This window comes from Oryctolagus cuniculus, chromosome 16, assembly GCF_964237555.1.
Source record: "Oryctolagus cuniculus chromosome 16, mOryCun1.1, whole genome shotgun sequence".
Lineage (NCBI taxonomy): Eukaryota > Metazoa > Chordata > Mammalia > Lagomorpha > Leporidae > Oryctolagus > Oryctolagus cuniculus.
In genome coordinates, this window is record NC_091447.1 from 61,391,089 (window position 1) to 61,410,027 (window position 18,939).

The 18,939-nt window shown below is 56.2% G+C and overlaps 1 protein-coding gene across 2 annotated transcripts in view; it reads right to left on the reverse strand.

Moving 5' to 3' along the window:
- Positions 1-4,392: 4,392 nt before the first annotated feature.
- The window catches only part of CYP4F22 (cytochrome P450 family 4 subfamily F member 22), a 31,324-nt gene continuing 16,777 nt past the window's right edge, over positions 4,393-18,939 (reverse strand). For both annotated transcript variants that reach the window (XM_051837916.2, XM_002722797.4), the window contains exons 3-13: positions 17,853-17,997; positions 12,257-12,310; positions 12,053-12,180; positions 11,731-11,852; positions 10,821-11,091; positions 10,046-10,112; positions 9,827-9,956; positions 8,103-8,236; positions 6,533-6,597; positions 5,633-5,715; positions 4,393-5,200 (exon numbers count right to left, since the gene is read on the reverse strand). In XM_051837916.2, the coding sequence (XP_051693876.1) occupies positions 5,023-5,200; positions 5,633-5,715; positions 6,533-6,597; positions 8,103-8,236; positions 9,827-9,956; positions 10,046-10,112; positions 10,821-11,091; positions 11,731-11,852; positions 12,053-12,180; positions 12,257-12,310; positions 17,853-17,997 (1,377 nt within the window). In that variant the 3' untranslated portion in view covers positions 4,393-5,022. The remainder of the gene's footprint in view (positions 5,201-5,632; positions 5,716-6,532; positions 6,598-8,102; positions 8,237-9,826; positions 9,957-10,045; positions 10,113-10,820; positions 11,092-11,730; positions 11,853-12,052; positions 12,181-12,256; positions 12,311-17,852; positions 17,998-18,939) is intronic.

The following is an 18,939-nucleotide window of genomic DNA, read 5'->3' on the forward strand; positions in this document are numbered from 1 at the left end:
TCTATCCTGACCACCCCAAGCTACAAAGGGGAGACTCCGCAAATGGACCTCCAAGAAGTATAGAGTTACAAACCAAGAAGTGGTTTCTTTCCTTGTCCTTCTTGCAGGCCAGACAGAAGATGGCAACAATGCCTTGGCTACTGCTCCTATGTAGAGAGCCTGGCTACAGTATCCACTTCTCTCCTCAAACACCAATGTACTTGTTGCTGCGAAAATGTTTTTTCCATCCCCAAGGGTATTTCAAAAAGTGCATGCAAAATGTTCATTATGGAAAAAACACCTGTATGGCTTTTAATTGTTTGCATCAAAATAAACTTTCTCTCTCTTTTATTAAAGATTTATTTATTTATGTATTTGAAAGTCAGTTACACAGAGAGAGAAGAAACAGAGAGAGAGGTCTTCCATCCACTGGTTCACTCCCCAACTTGCAGCAACAGCGGCAGCTGCTTTGATCCAAAGCCAGGAGCCTGGAGCTTCTTCCGGGTCTCCCACGCAGGTACAGGGGCCCAAGGACTTGGGCCATCTTCTACTGCTTTCCCAGGCCACAGCAGAGAGCTGGATCAGAAGAGGAGCAGCACGGACTTGAACTGGCACCCATATGGGATGCTGGCACTACAGGTGGTGGCTTAACCCACTATACCACAGTGCAGGCCCCAACTTTCTCTTTCAATTGCATCTTCCATGAACTGTTCTTCAAAATCCTCTTGCATAAGATGCTTATGTTTAGATAAAGATAGAATATCATTTTAGTTTGAGTATGATTGTCCTCCAGGGGTTTATGTGCCAAAGGTTTAATCTCCAGGTGCTGTGTTGAGCCCTTTAAATCCTGTCCTTTTCAACCAACAGGACACCATTATACTTAGTGAAATAAGCCAGTCCCCAAAAGACAAATACCACATGTTCTCCCTGATCTGCGGTAACTAATAGAGTACCAAAAATGCAATGTATAGGAGTGAAATGGACACTTTGAGATTCGATGATTTGTTTACAGCCCTTGTCTCTACTGTGGAGGAACAGTGTTGTTTTTTTTTTCTTCTTCATGTTTGTTGAACTCTTAGTGTATGGTTAATCTGAGGAGTATAAAGTAAACTGAAAATAGATCATTGTAAAAATTAAGAGAGGGAATAAGAGAGGAAGGAGGAGGAAGGGTGGGAGTGTGGGAGAGAGGGTAGGGTAGGAAGAATCACTGTGTTCCTAAATCTGTATATGTAAAATACATGAAATTTGTGTACCTTAGATAAAAATTTTGTAAAGATTTATTTATTTATTTGAAAGTCAGAGTTACAGAGAGGCAGAGGTGGGGATGGGAGGGGTCTTCATCCGCTGGTTCACTCCCCAGATGGCCGCAATGGTAAGGGCTGCACAGATCCAAACTCAGGAGCCAGGAGGTTCTTCCAGGTCTCCCACACAGGTGCAGGGGCCCAAGAACTTGGGCCATCTCCTACTGCTTTCCCAGGACATGCCAAAGAGCCGGATTGGAATTGGAGCAGCCGGGACTTGAACCAGCGCCCATATGAGATGCCAGCACTGTAGGTGCTGGCTTTACCCACTACACCACAGCTTCAGTCCCCAATGAATTTTTTTAAAAAGAGGTAGGGCTTAGTGGAAGGAGATTATAGTGATGGGACCTTTAAGAGGTGGGGCTTAGGGGCGTGGTCTTCAACAGGGATGCCTTCCCCTCTCCTGGAGTTAGCTCCTTGGATACTGGATTGTGTTTTTTGTTTTGTTTTGTTTTTGTTTTGTTTTTGACAGGCAGAGTGGACAGTGAGAGAGACAGAGAGAAAGGTCTTCCTTTGCGGCTCCTATCCACAGCCCCTCTCTCCTCTCCTCTCCTCACCTCCCCCCCGTTTCTGCTCCAAGGTCACCTCTTGGGCAGTCCCTCTCTGACCACCAAGTCCACAAGTCCACACGTCTCACCCTGTGAATTTCTTTTTCTTTTCATGACCGCCACCATCAGGCTTGTTTTTTTGTTTTTTTGTTTGTTTTTTTGTTTTTTGACAGGCAGAGTAGAGAGTGAGAGAGAGACAGAGAGAAAGGTCTTCCTTTTGCTGTTGGTTCACCCTCCAATGGCCACTGTGGCCGGCGCACCACGCTGATCCGAAGGCAGGAGCCAGGTGCTTCTCCTGGTCTCCCATGGGGTGCAGGGCCCAAGCACTTGGGCCATCCTCCACTGCACTCCCGGCCACAGCAGAGAGCTGGCCTGGAAGAGGGGCAACCGGGACAGAATCCGGCGCCCCGACCGGGACTAGAACCCGGTGTGCCGGCACCGCAGGTGGAGGATTAGCCTATTGAGCCGCGGCGCTGGCCTTGATACTGGATTGTTATAAAACACCAAGACTCGGGGGCAAGGAGTCTGTCCTAGCGGCAACCACCCTACCTGGGCTGCCTGCCTCCCATAGCTGGGTCCCAGCTCTGCTCCTGTCCACTGGGCACCCAAGGAGGCAGCGGTCAGAGCTCAGGTACAAGGGTCTCCACCGCCCTAGTGGAGCTCCTGGCTCTTGTTTTGAGCCTGGCCGCCCAGCCGCAGCTGTTCGGCGAGTATTTGGGAAAGTCAGCCAGCGTTAAGCGAGCTGCGTGGACGGTGAGCAGTGGTTCGGACACACACCCACATGCACACACGCATGTGTGCACACACCCCAGCATGTGCACACACAGCAGTGCACGCAGCAGCAGGTGTGTGGGAACCTGTCGTTTGCGGACTGTCCAGCAGAGGGCGCCTCCGCCACGCTCTGCAGAGGGAGATGCGGCCGCGGACAGGACCAGGCCCCCCCTACCCCAGTGCATTGCTCAGATTGACAGCTGCAGGTACAGCAGGGTCCCTCCGACCCACCCCTCCGCACCCCTCTCGTTCGTTCACCGTTCGTTCGAGCATTCAAGCATGGTGAACCCGCGTTATCCACAAGCCAGGGGAGAATGGAGGTGCGGAGAGGGACATTCACCTGCCCAAGGCCACCACTTAGGAAAACTGAACCCGCATAATGTCTGCTTCTTTGGTTGTTGGTTTATTTTACTTTTTGTTGGTGAACTGGGGGGTTGCAGGAGGTGTTGAGGGGGATGGTGCGCTCTTGGAGACTCTCTGTGGGGTCGGGGGTGTGGGAGAAGCAGCAGCAGCAGCAAAAACCAGGCGTCCCTGGGGCGGCCACGCAGGACTCGGGCTTTGGGATTCCGGCCGACGATCCCGGAAGCAGCCACTTGGGGGCACCCAAGACTCGCGTCACAGGCACCTGCAGAGCTGACTGCCTGCTTGGCCCCAGCCTGTGCGGGGGCACCCGCTTCCACACAAACAAGACGCGGGGTGTGTGGGGTGCAGACCAGGCCCGGGAGCCAGAAAGATAGAGGTGAGAAAAGACAAGATGCCCGCTGAGGCCCGGAACGTGAAGAGCCTTGGGTAAGTGACTTCCTTTCAAAGCCTGGCTTTCCACCTGTGACATCATTGAAAGTGATCTGGCCAACTTTTTATTTACTTAGCAGAGACAGGCAGAGGGGTTCACGCCTCAAAACCCCACACCAAGTGGAGCTGGATTAGGCTGAAGCTAAGAGCTAGAAAAAGTCCATCCAGGTCTCCCACAAGGGTGACAGGGACCCAAGGACTTGAGCAGGCAGCTGGGGTGGGTGGGAAGCAGAGCCAGGACTCAAGACCCATGCACTTAGACACTGGATGCAGGCGTCCATCCATCTCGGCCCTGTCACTGCCCCACCTTCCACATCCCCAAGCTCTGGACCACCCCACCATCGAGTTCCCCCAGCCAGAGATGCAACCAGCACCATGACCCCCTCTCCCCTCCGCAGCCCCATCCAGGCTGCTGCTGTCCTGCAGAGACCATCGCTTCCTTCTCCCGTGTCCCTAATCCTGCAGCTGGTGCATGAGCCACACCCCTCCCCTCTGACCTGACCATGTCCTGCTGTGTCCCTGCTCTCTCACACACACACACACTCCATGGCTCCCCAGGGCCCTGAGCAGCAAGGCTGCGCGTCTGGCCCTGTCCACTTCCCTGTGAGTTTCTCCATCTCTCTCTCTCTCTCTGCTCAGAGCACTCACAGTTGCTGTTCCTCCCCACCCCACCCCCGTGCTCTTCCCTGCATTTGTCATCCACGCCGTGTGTGCTCCCAGTTCAGCCACCATCCCCCTAATGACATTCGCCCAGCACCTGTCACAGGTATGGACAAAGGCTTACACATGGAATCATTTTCTCAGTATCTGACCCCAGTCTCTGCAAGAGCAGGAACTAGGGGAACTAAATTGAACCACCACCTGCAGCACCAGCATCCCTTATGGACACCGGTTCGAGTCCCGGCTGCTCGACTTCCGATCCAGCTCTCTGCTGTGGGCTGGGAAAGCAGTGGAAGATGGCCCAGGTCCTTGGGCCCCTGCACCCGCGTGGAAGGGAGAAGTCTGCATACCTCACTTTTATTCTTCAAAAATCAGCACCCTCAGCAAAGGGCCTGTGAGCGCCGGAAGAAGGCGGGGGCTTTGCGGGGTAGGGGTGTGAGTTTCCAGTGCAGCCACAGAAAACAAACAGCAGCTCCAAAGCTGGGCTGGGACCCAACGCCTGGGAGTTGGGGGTGTCCGCAAGAAGCTGATGGGGGTCAGCCTGCAGCTTGAGTCCTCAAAGCCTAAGCAGGCTGGGGCAGGGGGACAAGGGGTGGGGGTGTGGTCTCGCATCGGGGGCGGGGCTCTAGCAGAGGTAGGTCTTAGGTCCTGGAAGGCTCAGTGGGCGGGGCCTGGGGAACCGCAATCCATGGGATTACCGGAGGGCGTGGCCTAAACCCAAGAGGGCGTGGCCGCGTCTGGTCCCTCAAGCGGGACCAGGCAGGTGCAGGCACTCAGGGGGCGGGACCTGGACCTCAAGGGGAGGGACCAGACCCTCGGGGGCGGGGTCTTGGTCCTGAGTGGCGTGGCCAGCACCTTCAGGCTGCTCCCTAGCGCAGCCTGGTTCTCCGGAAGCAGAGCCTGGTCTGGTCTGTGAGCTCGGGGGTGGGCCTGGCGCCCCGGGGGGTGTCCGCAGGAGCGCGGCCCGACTCTCAGGCCCGCGGAGGCAGCGGCTCCACGTTGAGCCAGATCCCGTTCTCCGTGCGCAGGATGAGCTCAGGCTTCCGCCGCACCTTGCGCGTGCGGTCCACGCTCAGGCGGAAGCGCAGCAGGGTGAGCGCCACGACCACGCGCATCTCGGCCATGGCGAAGCTCTGTCCGATGCAGTTCCTGGGGAGGGGAGAGGGAGGGAGGGCTCAGGGCTGGCAAGCCTCGCGGGGCTTCCGTGAGACCCTGACACTTCGCTCCGTGTCTGTGCGCACTCTGGGTCGCGTATGCGCATCCTGACGCAGCCTCTCCTGAGCACACACGCCCTCTCCCCCCACCCACAGCCTCAAGTGCCTCATCTGTAAAATGGGACGGCTGAACCCCTCGTCGGCAGCACATGAGCACACAGCTCTCAGCCTAGTATACAGTAGGTGCTCAAACAGCAGTCTGGTTAGGGGCCTCCTGGTGCACGGGGCAGGGGGGCGCAGAGAGGCATGGGGGTTGACGGGATGGACAGTGTCCTGGGGCGTGGTCTCTGACCTGCGCACCTTTCACTGGCTCTGCTCCTCCCACACCTGGCTTTGGACTTGGGGGCAGGGCGGAACCGTGAGTTACCTGGGTCCTGCAGAGAACGGCACGTAAGCCAGCGGGGACCGCTGCTGTGGGGTGTCCGGGTCGAAGCGGTAGGGGTTGTATACCTGGCCAGAAACAGCCTGAGGGTGAGGCTGGGGGCTGGCCTAGCCACCCCAGCCCGTCCCCCTCCCCACCCAGCTAACAGGGAGGCCTCAGGGCCACCACCTCTTCCATTCCACCCACACATTCACTACAGCCCTGCCACACCTGCCTCCTTCCGTTCCCAGCCACCTCAGGGCCTTTGCACGTGCTGCACCCTCTGCTGGAACAGACCTATCCTTGCTGTTTAGAGCCTGCAGCCCTCAGCTCAGCATCTCCGCCTTGGAGAGGCCTTTCCTGGCGGCCTGGGCTAGCATGCACCTTCCTTGCAGGTTTTTCTTTCTTTTGTGCATTTATCCATAGCCAAAGTAAAGCTGTTTATGTTTGCTTTTCTGGCTCTTCTGGACTTCACTGTGAGATCCACAAGGGCAAAGATGGCATCAGCCTCTCTCAGTGCCTGACATATGTCTGGAACACAGTCAGTGCTTGAGAAATATTTGTTTTACGGCACAGCGGGTCAGGCCACCGCTTGCAACACCAGGATCCCATACTGGAGTGCAGGTTCGAATTTCGAATCCCAGCTGCTCTACTTGCAATCTACCCTCCTGCTAATGAGCCTGGGAGAGCAGTAGAAGATGGTCCAAGTGCTTGGGCCCCTGCACCTGCATGGGAGACCTGGAATGGAGTTCCTGACTCCTGGCTTCAGCCTGACCCAGCCCTGGCTGTTAGGGCCATTTGGGAAGTGACTTAGCAGAAGGAAGATCTCTCTCTCTCTCTCTCTCTCTCTCTCTCTCTCTCTCTTTCACAGAGTATAGGGCAGGGAGGTTTGGCACAGAAACTCACCTTGGAATCAGGCCACACCGTGGGGTTGTGGTGGGTCCCATAGATGCTGACCAAGCAGATGATTCCTGTGGGGATGGGTGGGGACAGGTGAGGGCAGGTGAGGACAGGGGAGGATAGGTGGGGACACGGGAGGACAGGGGGACAGGTTGGGACAGGTGAGGGCAGGTGAGGACAGGGGGGATGGGGGGAACAGGGGAGGAGAGAGGGGGACAGGGGAGGGCAGGGGAGGACAGGGGGATGGGGGAGGGCAGGAGAGGACAGGGAAGGCAGGGGAGGACAGGTGGGGACAGGGGGACAAGAAAGGACAGGGGAGGACAGGGGGGACAGGGGAGGACAGGTGGGGACAGGGGAGGGCAAGGGAGGACAGGTGAGGACAGGGGAGGGCAGATGGGGACAGGGGAGGGCAGGGGAGGACGGGGGGGACAGGGGAGGGCAGGGGAGGACAGGTGGGTACAGGGGAGGACCGGGGAGGACAGGTGGGTACAGGGGAGGACAGGTGGGTACAGGGGAGGACAGGGGGTGACAGGGGAGGACAGGGGGTGACAGGGGAGGACAGGTGGGTACAGGGGAGGACCGGGGAGGACAGGTGGGTACAGGGGAGGACCGGGGAGGACAGGTGGTGACAGGGGAGGACAGGGGGGACAGGGGAGGACAGGAGAGGACAGGTGGGGACAGGGGAGGGCAGGAGAGGACAGGTGGGGACAGGGGAGGGCAGGGGGGACAAGGGAGGACAGGGGAGGATGGGGGGACAGGGGGTGACAGGGGAGGACAGGTGGGGTCAGTGGGGCCAAAGGGAGCCAGGTCCTCCTCTGGAAGCATCCTGCTCTCTGGATCTGCAGAGACCCATCTGCCACCACCTCCTATCCTCCCGCCCCTGAGAAACTCCACCGCCCCCTTCACTGCCCAGCCTCCCCCTGAGAATCTCCCCATCATGTCTGTTCTGGCTGCATGCTGGCCACACAGGGGTCTTCCTCACTCCCAGAGCAGTCACTGCTTCCTCCTCAGCTCAGAGGCCCTCCCGTGGCTCCCTAGCACCCTCAGGGCCAAGTCCAAGCACCTCCACCTGTCATCCAAGGTCTCTGGCAGTCTGCACTATGCAGCTCAGCTCCACAAACACGCACACTCCTTCACCTCCAACTCCTGAGGTTTCACCTCCCACTTTCTCTCCTCCAGGCAGCCCTCCGTGCATTCTCCCCCAGAAAGAGCCGACTCTTATCTGGGCTGCACCAGTCCCTGTCTGTCCCTTTAGTCCACCCCTGGCACCCTGTAGCTGAGAATGCCTATGCCCTGCTGGGTCCTCCTCCCCTAGCTGGGTGGTGCTGAAAGCCTGGGCCTTGGAGTGAGGGCCTCTCTAGGTCCCCAGCATCAACCAAGACTGAACCACCAAGCCCCTTACCCCGACACCTTCCTTTCCACCTGGACGCCCCCACCTGTGTCTCTACACAGTGTCCCCACTACCCACCACCATCACCCCAGAAGCAGCAGAGACACACAGGGCTGCCTCTTGTCCTGGAATGGAGACACACAGAGCACAACCATGCCACCACCCTGGGCCCCAGCAGCCGGGCACCTTTGGGGATGATGCGTCCGTCTGGGAGCTTGACGTCCTCCGTGCAGCGGCGAGAGACCAAGGTCACGGGCGGGAACTGACGCAGGCTCTCCTTGATGCACATGGTGGTGAAAGGTAGCTGGGTCAGGTCGTCCCTGGGGAGAAGGGGGCAGGTGACTCCCCGGAAACACTGAACTCATGGGCAGGAGCAGAACACCCCGCCAGCAGGCCATCATGGCCCAGCATCTCCCGGTCTCATCTCAGCTGTCCCATGCATACTCCAGGATGCAAAATACCTGCTCGCCAACCAACATCTGTTAGCCCTGAGCCAGGCTGCAGGGCCTGGAGGGTGTGGGGGATGGGCAGCATGGGCCTTTCATGGATGATTAATTGTGTGGGGGTCAGGGGCATGCCTGGACAGCCAAGAGAGCTCAAGGCAACAGCAAGTTGAGCAGTCTGTAAGGATTGATCTCAGGATCTACCAGGCTGGGGCCAGCTGGGGGGGGGGGGGCAGCAGCTTAAGCCGCAGCTTTGGGACCCCAGCATTGCACGTCAGAATACCATGTTGGAGTCCTCTGCTTCTGACCCTGCTCCCTGCTCATGCGCCAGAGAGGCAGCAGATGCGGGTGCAAGTGCTTGGGTCCCTGCCACCCCCATGGGGCACCTGGATGGAGTTCCAGGCCTCTGGCTTTGGCCTGGGCCATTACAGCCATCTGGAGTGTGACCTGGTGAATGGAAGACCTCTCTCTCTCTCTCTCTCTCTCTCTCTCTCTCTCTCTCTCCCTCTCTCTTCCTTGCTCTCTGTCATTCTTTCTTTTTTTTTAAAGATTTTATTTATTTGAAAGAGTTACATAGAGAGAAGGAGAAGGACTGAGAAAGAGAGAGAGAGAGAGAGAGAGAGAGAGGTCTTCCAACCGCTAGTTCACTCCCCAGCTGGCCGCAACAGCCAGAGCTGCACCGATCTGAAGCCAGAAGCCAGGAGCTTCCTCAGGGTCTCCCATGCAGGTACAGGGGCCCAAGCATCTGGTCCATCTTCTACTGCTTTCCCAGGACATAGCAGAGAGCTGGATCAGAAGTGGAGCAGCCAGGACTCAAACTGGTGCCCATATGGGATACCGGCACTGCAGGCGGCGTCCTTACCCGCTATGCCATAGCACCAAACCCTCTCTGTCACTCTTTCAAATTGTTTAATTATATTGGAGTCCCCTGACCCTTATCCACTGTTTCACTTTCCATGGTTTTGGTTTATCCATGGTCTGAAAACATTAACCCAAACATGTCAGAAATAAACAACCAGGGCAGGTGCTGTGGCAAAGCAGGCTATGTGTCCACCTGGGGGCCATATAGGCATCAGTTCACGTCCCAGCCGCTCCTCATTTGATCCAGCTCTCTGCTTATGGCCTGGGAAAGCAGTGGACGATGGCCCAAATGCTTGGACCCCTGCACCCATACGGGAGACCCAGACGGAGCTCCTGGCTTCTGGCTTCAGCCTGACCCAGTCCCAGCTATGACGGCCATTTGGGGAGTGACCTCTCTCTCTCTATCTCTCCCATTCTCTCTGTGGCTCTGCCTTTCCAATAAATAAATAAATCTTAACACACACACACACACACACACACACACACACAACTTGACAGCTGCAGACACTGGAAGGCAGGGAGCTCAAGCAACTTCTCCAAGGCCCCACAATCCAGACACGAGAGCTGAGACTCACGCCCCTCCCAGTCCTGGGCCCCCACACTGACCACTGCAGCTCCTCCAACTCCCGGCCTTTCATAACCTCACGGATCTCTTCTCTGCACTTCTCCTGGTATTCTGGATACTTGGCCAGGTTGAACAGCACCCACGAGAGCCCACTGGAGGTCGTGTCATGGCCTGCGGGCACAGGTGAGCGAGGAGGCTACTGTGATCAGGACACTGGAGCTGCTTTCCCATCCTCCGTCCTCCGGCTCCCGCACCCTCACCCTCAAACATGAAGGTGTCAGCCTCGGCCCGGATGTCCTCGTCCGACAGCTCTTTCCCATCTTCATCCTGGAATGGGCAGTTGGAGAGGGCTCAGCACTCTCACCCCCTCCCCTACACATCCCAGGAGCTGCTCCAGAGTCAGTAACGCCCACCCCCTCCCCTAAGCTAAGGTCAGGGGGCCAGTGTCGCAGCACTGTGGGTTAAGCCATTGCCTGCAACATGGTCATCGCGTATCAGAGCATGGGTTCAAATCCCCATCATGGGCCAGCGCTGTGGCACAGTAGGTAGAGCTGCCACTTGCAATGCTGCCATCCCATATGGGCACCGGTTCAAGTCCTGGCTGCTCCACTTCCAATCCAGCTCCCTGCTGTGGCCTGGGAAAGCAGTAGAAGATGGCCCAAGTCCTTGGTCCCCTGCATCTGCATGGGAAACCCAGAAGTCCTGGCTCCTGGCTTTGGATTGGCTCAGCTCCAGCCATTGCGGCCATCTGGGGATGGAAGTGGATGGAAGACTTTTCTCTCTGTGTCTCCCTCTCACTGTCTGTAACTCCACCTCTCAAATAAATAAAATCTCTTTTAAAAATCAATTAAAAATAAATCAGTCAAAAAGAGGCTCTATTAACTTAAAAGGACTGAAACTCCTCATCCTGGCTGAGACTCGGCCCCTGACCTGCGGGAGTCTGGACACGGATCACCTTCTATGGCAGGTGCACGCCCTGGCCGTGGAGGCCGCCCCTCCCCCACCCTTCCACTCCCCTCCCAGAACCCAGCTCACCCTGGCCAGGAGCAGCACGTCGATGAAGTCCAGGGCCTTGCCCTGCTTGGCCTTCAGCCAGGCCTTGGGGCCCTGCTCGGACAGCGCCCGCCGGCGCTCCTGGATGACCTCTGTGGTGAAGCGGTGCACGGTACTGCAAGCCTGCCGGAAGCGCCGCCCATCAGCCGTGAGGTGGTAGTAGACGAAGTCCAGGTAGTGGTGCAAGCGGTACTGGCGCCGCACAACCAGCGCACTCAGCTCGATGATGGCTGAGATGTAATCGCTCATCTTCCTGCCCGGGAGAGGGCAAGGTCAAGGACACAAGGCCTCCCTCCCCCAACCAGACCACCTGGCGGAATATTCTCCTGCAACAGCTGGGCCAGACCAAAGCCAGGGCCCCAGAATGCATTTAGGAACCCAAGCCCCTGTTCTTATAAGTGGTTAAACTGACACACACTAGGGGGCCCCTGTATGGGGTCCAGTGTGAGATTAGAACCCGTGAATACTTAAGAGACAGCATATGACTTAGGCAAGAGCAAGCCCTCTGGGTGTTGTGGTTTGCACGTGGTCTGTCCCCCAGGATTCAAGTGTTGGAAGCTGGATCCCCAAGGTGGAGATGTTAGGAGGTGGTGGTCCCTTTAAGAGGCGGGGCCTTGTGGGAGATCATTCTGACTCAGCTCTGGCTACTGTGGCCATCTGGGGAGTGAACCAGCAAATGGAGAATATCTCTCTCTCTCTCTCTCTCTCTCTCTCTCTCTCTCTCTCTCTCTCTTCTTCCCTCCCTCCCTCCCTCCCTCTCTGTAACTATTTTTTTAAATCTTTTTTTAAGAGGGAAAGGACTTGAACGTGCCCATTTTCTGGATAAAGAAACTGAGGCTCAGGCATGCGTTTCCTGGAACACCTCGCCCCCAGAGCAGGCGGTCACACTCACTCCTGGCAGTTACTGTTGTAGCTGAAGACACATTTCTGCAGGCTGTCCAGGGTCATGAGGCTGATATGCTCAAACATGTCCAAGGAGACCACCGAGCCGTCCGCCAGACGCCGCCACTTTGCCTGGAGGAAGAGACACAAAGCCGGTTGGGCGTAGAGACCCCAGGCTGCTGGGGACCGGGCTGCACCCTCACCACCAGCCCCACCGCACAGGGGAAGCAACGGAAGCGGCGTCTTCACAGCTCGTGGCTTGCCCAGGAGCCAGAGCCCGGGGCCAGGCTCGCTCCCAGGCTGCCCTGCATCCAGGAAAGCCCAAGACTCACGTGCAGGATGTCAGTGCACTGGTTGAAGATCTTCATGTAGGGCTTGAGGATGTCGAAGTGGAAAGCGGGCGTCAGCAGGCGCCGGTGCCGGCTCCACTTGTTTCCCTTGCTAAGCAGCAACCCATCTCCTGGATCCAGAAGACTGAGGTCAGGGGCCTCTCCAAAGAGCTCTCCCAAGCCCCAGCCCACCCACATGGCACTCACCTAACCAAGGTTTCAGGAAGCCGTAGAAGAAGTCATCCTTGGGGGCTACGGCCGCTGTGGAGAGGGAAGAGGCAATAATGACACCCTCACTCCCACTCAAACACCTGCCATGGCTCCCTATTACCCTTGCCAAAAAAAAAAAAAAGAAACTTCAAGTTCAGTCTAGCACTGAAGGTCCTGCCCCCTCTGGCTCCTGTTGCCTCTCCCATCTTAACCTTCAGCCTACAACAGACAGCACCTCTCTCATGGCTCACCTCCAAGCCACTGGCCACCAGGAAGGGACCATTCCCCTAACCCGTCTTCCTCTTTTCTTCCAGCTCAAGCCAAATGTATTACACATCCTAGGCTCCCAGCCTCCAGCTTTGTCCTCCCCAGTCCATCCATCAGGCTGGTCCCAGGGAGATCTGACTGTCAGATCTGACCATGTCCTCTTCTTGCTCCCACACACCTGCCACCCCCAGGCAGCAGCTACTCAGCCCACGTCTGCCCAGTCCTCTCTCAAGACATCTCTAACCTCCATGCCTCTCCCATTTCATGTCCCAGCAGTTTTCTCAGCTCCTCAGAAAGGCCCCAGGTGCTCTCTGCTCTGTCTCTCTGTCAGCTGCCGTCTCTTCTCTAAGCACTCTTCCCTCTCCCCACTGCCTCGGCCTCAGCTCAGGTTGCAGCTCCCTTCCTCACTCATCACTCTGGACTGGATCTACACAGGGGAGAGACCACCCTGACTGCTAAAGATGTTTTGATTGAATTAATTAATCAAGCAATCAACCAAAGGATGGATGCATGAAGGAAGAAAGAGTGGGAGGGAGAGGGAGAGGGGGAGGGAGGGAGAGGTAAGTGGATGAGTGTATGTATATATGTATGTATGGATGGATGGATAGATGGATGGTCAAGTGGATAGGTGGATGGGTGGATGGGTGGATGGGTGAATGCATGGACAGGTAGGTAGATGGACGCATGAATGAGTGGATAGGTAGGTAGATGGATGGATGATGGATGACTAAATAGGTGGATAGGTCGATGGATGGGTGGGTAGATGGGTGGATAGGTGGATGGATGGACAGGTAGGTAGATGGACGCATGGATGAGTGGATAGGTAGGTAGATGGATGGATAATGGATGACTAAATAGGTGGATAGGTCGATGGATGGGTGGGTAGATGGGTGGATGGATGGATGGATGGGTGGGTGGATAAATGGTGGATGGATGGATGCATGGATGGGTGGATGGATGCATGAATATATTAATGGACAAGTGAACCACCTTCTATGCACCAGAGGTGAGGCTGATGGGCAAGGCTCGAAGAAGGTTGCATCTGAAACTCAAATGATGTCACTGTTACCTGAATGTGACTCAGCCACCCACACACATACACTCCCCAGAAATTGGCCAACTGTATGCACAGTCACCCATCCAAGTGTCCTCCCATCCAGCACACCTCCTGTGCCCAACCTTGCTGCGTGACGCTGGACACCCAGAGATGGCTCAGCTCCACGCCCTGCCTGGAGGAGTTCCTGGGTGGGGCAAGAAAGGGAAGCAGAAGTGCACTGTGCAACCACCAGGGAGGCAGACAGTGTGCCAGTGCTACAGGAGGCACAGAGAAAGGACTATTTCCTGGAGGATGTAGCTTAAGAGACAAAAGCAGGAGTCCACTCATCCATCCATCCATCCATCTGTCCATCCTTCCATCCATCCACCTACCCACCTATCCACCTGGCCATCCATCCATCCATCCTTCCTCCCTTCCACCTAGGCACTCAGAACTGACACCCAGGTATGGCCAGACATCTGCCATGGCTCCCTACCACCCCCATATCAAGTGCAGCTCACACACTCGGCAGCCCAGATCTTACTTAGCTCCCAGTCTTACTTCCTGCTTCCCCCACACAGCACCTCCATCCCATACCAGCTCACCTGAATTCTCTGACATCTTCACACACCCACACCTGTGCAACTGGCAAGACTCCACCCACTCACACACACACCCAGATGCTTCACCTCACAAACTCCTATGCATCCAGCAAGGCCCAATTCACTGATGCTCCCCTTCCCCCAACTGAGCTCTCCCTCTGCGGCAGGTCCCTCTTCCAACCCCAACCCTGACCACTCAATGCCAGCAAAGGCCAGGCTGCCTTTCCCCCAAGAGGAAAGGCGAGTGGTGATGCCTACCTAGGATGAGGCTGGGTAAGAAAAAGGTTCAAGCAGTAACCAGCTGAATAAACTTGGGCTTGAACCACTCTGCCCTCATCTTCCAGGGGAGAAGTAGACAAGCCTGAGACTCCCCAACTAATGTGTTCCCAGCACACAGTAGGTGCTCAGTTAATATGTGTGGGCGGCTGGCAGGTGCTCAGTGCAGCAGAGAAGTGACATCATAGGACACCTGCATGCCCTGTTGGATGCCTGGTTTGGGTCTCAGCTGCTCTGCTTCTGACCCAGCTTCCTGCTAGTGCACACCCTGGGAAGCAGCAGATGACGGTTCCAGTGCTTGAGTCTCTGCCACCCACGTGGGAAACAGGTGGAGCTCTGGATCCTGGCTTCAGCCTGATCCAAACCTGGCTGTTACAGGTATTTGGATGGAAGATTCTCTCTCTCTCTCTCTCTCTCTCTTTCAAGTAGATGAAAATAAACATTTTTAAAAAGAACTTATGAGGCTCAGGCATTGCGGTATGACAGATTGAGCTGCCGCCTGAAACACCAGCATCCCATATGGGCGCCAGTTCGAGTCCCAACTGCTCCACTTCCGATCCAGCTCTCTGCTATGGCCTGGGAAAGCAGCAGAAGATGGCCCAAGTGCTTGGGCCCCTGCCACTCGTGGGAGACCTGGAAGAAGCTCCTGGCTCCTGGCTTTGGATCAGCCCAGCTCCAGCCATTGCAGCCACTTGGGGAGTGAACTAGCGGATGAAAGATCTCGCTCTCTCTCCCTCTCTCTCTCCCTCTGTAGCTCTGCCTCTCAAATAAATAAATAAAATCTTTAAAAAAAAATTGTGGTCCATCTGTCTGTCAACACTCAGCCATCAAAAGGGATGGAAATTCTGCCCCCTGCTGTAACATATATGGACCTCAACACCACGATGGCTGAGAATACCAGGGGAGACAGAGGAGGGAGAAGGGAGGGAGCAATTACGTCATGGGGATAGGGTGCTTTATAGGACAATGGGAAATTTTAAAAAAGATTATTTATTTGAGAAGCACAGTTACAGAGATTGGGGGGAGAGAGAGAGAGAGAGAGAGACAGAGAGAGACAGAGAGAAATCTTCCATCTACTGGTTCAGTCCCCAAACAGCAGCAATGGCCAGAGCTGGACCAGTCTGAAGCCAGGAACCAGGAGCTTCTTCCACATGGGTGCAGGGGCCCAAACACTTGGGCCATTTTCCACTGTTTTCCCAGGCAATAGCAAGGAGCTAGATGGGAAATTGAGCAGCCAGAACTCTATCCAGTTCTCCCATGTGGGAGGCAGGGACGCAAGTACTTGAGCCAGCACCTGCTTCCCAGGGTGTGTATTAGCAGGGAGCTGGTTAGGAAGTGGAGCAGCCGGGGCTCAAACCGGTGCCCATATGGGATGCTGTCGCCGCAGGAGGAGACTTTAACCTATTATCCCACAGCACTGGCCCTGATGAGAAAGTTTTGAAACTACAGCCAGTGGTTTGCGCAAGCTGGGGAATACACTCAATCCCACTAATTGTTCACTTTAAAATGGTTAATGGTATGGTCCATGCAGTTCACCTCCATAAAAAAAATCAGGCATCAAAGCAAGTTGTAATTAAACACCTGTCTATCAGGATTCACTCTCTCAAGCCTTTTCACCACTCCCAGTTATCTTCTCCATTGCAAATGCCAATAAAACCAGGCACCAGTGGAGGAGCCCTGTGTGCCTCAGGGCAGCCGGCTCTGCAGGTGCAGAGCAGCAATCTCCTAGCGGCTGTGGCTGCAGCATAGAGTCTGGGGCTTGGAGCCAGGCTTATCCCAACCCAGGTGGGCAGGGACAGGGGTGGGGAATGCCTGCCCCCCCCCCCCCGCCCCGAGGTTTCACTCCAAGCTGACTCAAGCTCCCACCCTCTCGATCTGGGAGCTGCCTATGCGGCTCCTCTGGTGCACAGGCAGTGGGTGCTGTGCTTGTCCCAGGAGAAGGAGAGGAGTGGGGGGACAGGAGGAAGCCTGAGTGTGTCTATGTGCTAGGCTCATGCTGGGGGCTCTGTCCCTTGGGTTTACAGGGAGGGCACAGCCATACAGGAAAAGCACAGGAAGGAAACAGGTACTCGGGGGTCTGGGGAGGAGGAAGAGGAGGCAGAGGACAGAGGGGGAGAGAAAGTGAAAGAGTTCCTTTAAAAGACAGAAGAGGCCAGCACTGTGGCATAGCAGGTAAAGCCACCGCTTGCAGTGTTGGCATCCCATATGGGTGCCGGTTTGAGTCCCGGCTGCTCCACTTCCGATCCAGCTCTCTGCTGTGGCCTGGGAAAGCAGTAGAAGTTGGCCCAAGTCCTAGGGCCCCTGCACCCATGTGGGAGACCCAGAAGAAACTCCTGGCTCCTGGCTTCGTGCTGAAGTCAGGATTCAAACCCAGCCTACCTGGGGCCTGGGCTGAGACCCTTCCCAGAATGATGGCCACCTCCTAGCAAAGCCAGGCCCCAGGTGTGCCCTTAGTTCCTTGGGGATCATCATCCCTTCACAGACGCAGTTAATGGGGAAGCGAAGATGGCCGCTCCTTCCTCCCCCCCGCCCCCCCCCCCCGCCACAGCCCCTGCATGGCAGCCTTAAGGTGGTCCCCAAATATGTGTTTCTAAGGGGGCCCAAGCTGGAAGCCAGATATCCTAAAACATCTGGAGCTCTCTGTCTCTCATCCCCCTCCCAATGGTCCCCACCCAGAGCCCCACAGCTGGATCCAGACACACCCAGCCCTGAAGGGTTAGGACCGAGCCTAGGAGGTCAGGGAGGGCTTCCTGGAAGAGGCAGTAACTGGAGCTGAGCATTGAAGACTGAAGGTTGGCTGAGAGCTCACTGAGCCTGTTTAGGAGTCACACACAGTGGGCTTAGCATGGATGGCAGAAAGGAGGAGTATCCCTTTCACATCTTGCTCCCTGCTGAGCAGGATTAGCCTGGGAAATGCGGGAGATGCTGTGAGCTCTGGCCACAGAGGGGAGGTCACAGCATAAGCCATGGGAAATGCTACAACATCTCCTTAACAAACCACAGGTGAGGGGCCAGTGCTGTGGCCCAGGGGCCTAAACCACCAGCAACCATCAACCCCTATAAGCAACACGTCCAGCCCAGCTCCCTGCTAATGCACTTGGAAAAGGCAGGGAAGCTGGCCCCAGTGCTTGGGCTCCTGCCACCCACGGGGGAGACTCAGATGGAGCTCCAGGCTCCTGACTTCAGCCTAGCCCAGCCTCAGCTTTGTGTCCATTTGCAGAGTGAACCAGCAGAGGAAAGATCTCCCTCCCCCTCCCTCTCCCCCTCCCCCTCTCCTACTCCTATTCATCTGTGGAAACCCCACTGAAACAACCCTTCCTCTGGATCTTTGTGGCCTTGCCTAGAAGCCCAAGTGGGTTCTGGGAAAGGGAGGCAAGGGCTCACCCACAGCTCAGAGGCCCAGGGCACCTACCGGAGGCACCCACAACAGGTTTGATATAATCCGGGTGCACAAGGACCAACAGCGGCAGGACAGGTCCGATCCACACCAGAACCACATGGTGCATACTGTCCAGGACTTTCTTCTCATCTTGCAGGCCCGACTCGTTCGGAAGGTACTGTGGGAGGTGGGAATGAGGGAGGGGCGGTGAGGCGGTGCCCGGCCATGCTGTGTGACTGTGCACAGCTCACTGCCCCTCTCTGAGCCTCTGAAAAGAAAACAGGCAAGAGTCAACGCTTCCTTTGAGGTCAGCCAAGAGGATCAACGGAAGAACAGCAGGAGTCCAGCACTGCAGCAGACACATGGCTGAGAGTAAAGAAATAAAAACAGGGGCCGGCACTGCGGCATAGCAGGTAAAGCCACCGCCTGCAGTGCCAGCCCGTATAGGCACTGGTCCAAGCCCCGGCTGCTCCACTTCCAATCCAGCTCCCTGCTAATGCACACCTTGGTGCTGGCTCAAGTCCTGGGATCCCTGCCACCCACATGGGAGACCTGGATGGAGTTCTGGGCTCCTGGCTTCAGCCTGGTGCAGCCCTGGCTGTCAGACAAACCTTTTTTCTTCCTTTTTTTTTTTTTTTTTTTTGACAGGTAGTGTTACAGACAGTGAGAGAGAGACAGAGAGAAAGGCCTTCCTTCCATTGGTTCACTCCCCAAATGGCCACAACAGCCGGAGCTATGCCAATCTGAAGCCAGGAGGCAGGTGCTTCCTCCCGGTCTCCCATGTGGGTGCAGAGGCCCAAACACTTGGGCCATCCTCCACTGCCCTCCCGGGCCACAGCAGAGAGCTGGACTGGAAGAGGAACAACCGAGACTAGAACCCGGCACCCATATGGGATGCTGGAGCTGCAGGCAGAGGATTAACCTAGTGCGCCACGGTGCCAGCCCTAGCCTGGTGCAGCCCTGGCCATCAGACAAATCTAAGTTCAAACCCACTTCCAGTTGCTGTGTGACCGTGGGCGAGTGACTTAACCTCTCTGGGTTTGAATCCATTAAGAGAGCAAATCAGTGAGACAGGGCAGATCCATGGCTTGCTTTACAAGCTGTGAGAATCAGGAGACCG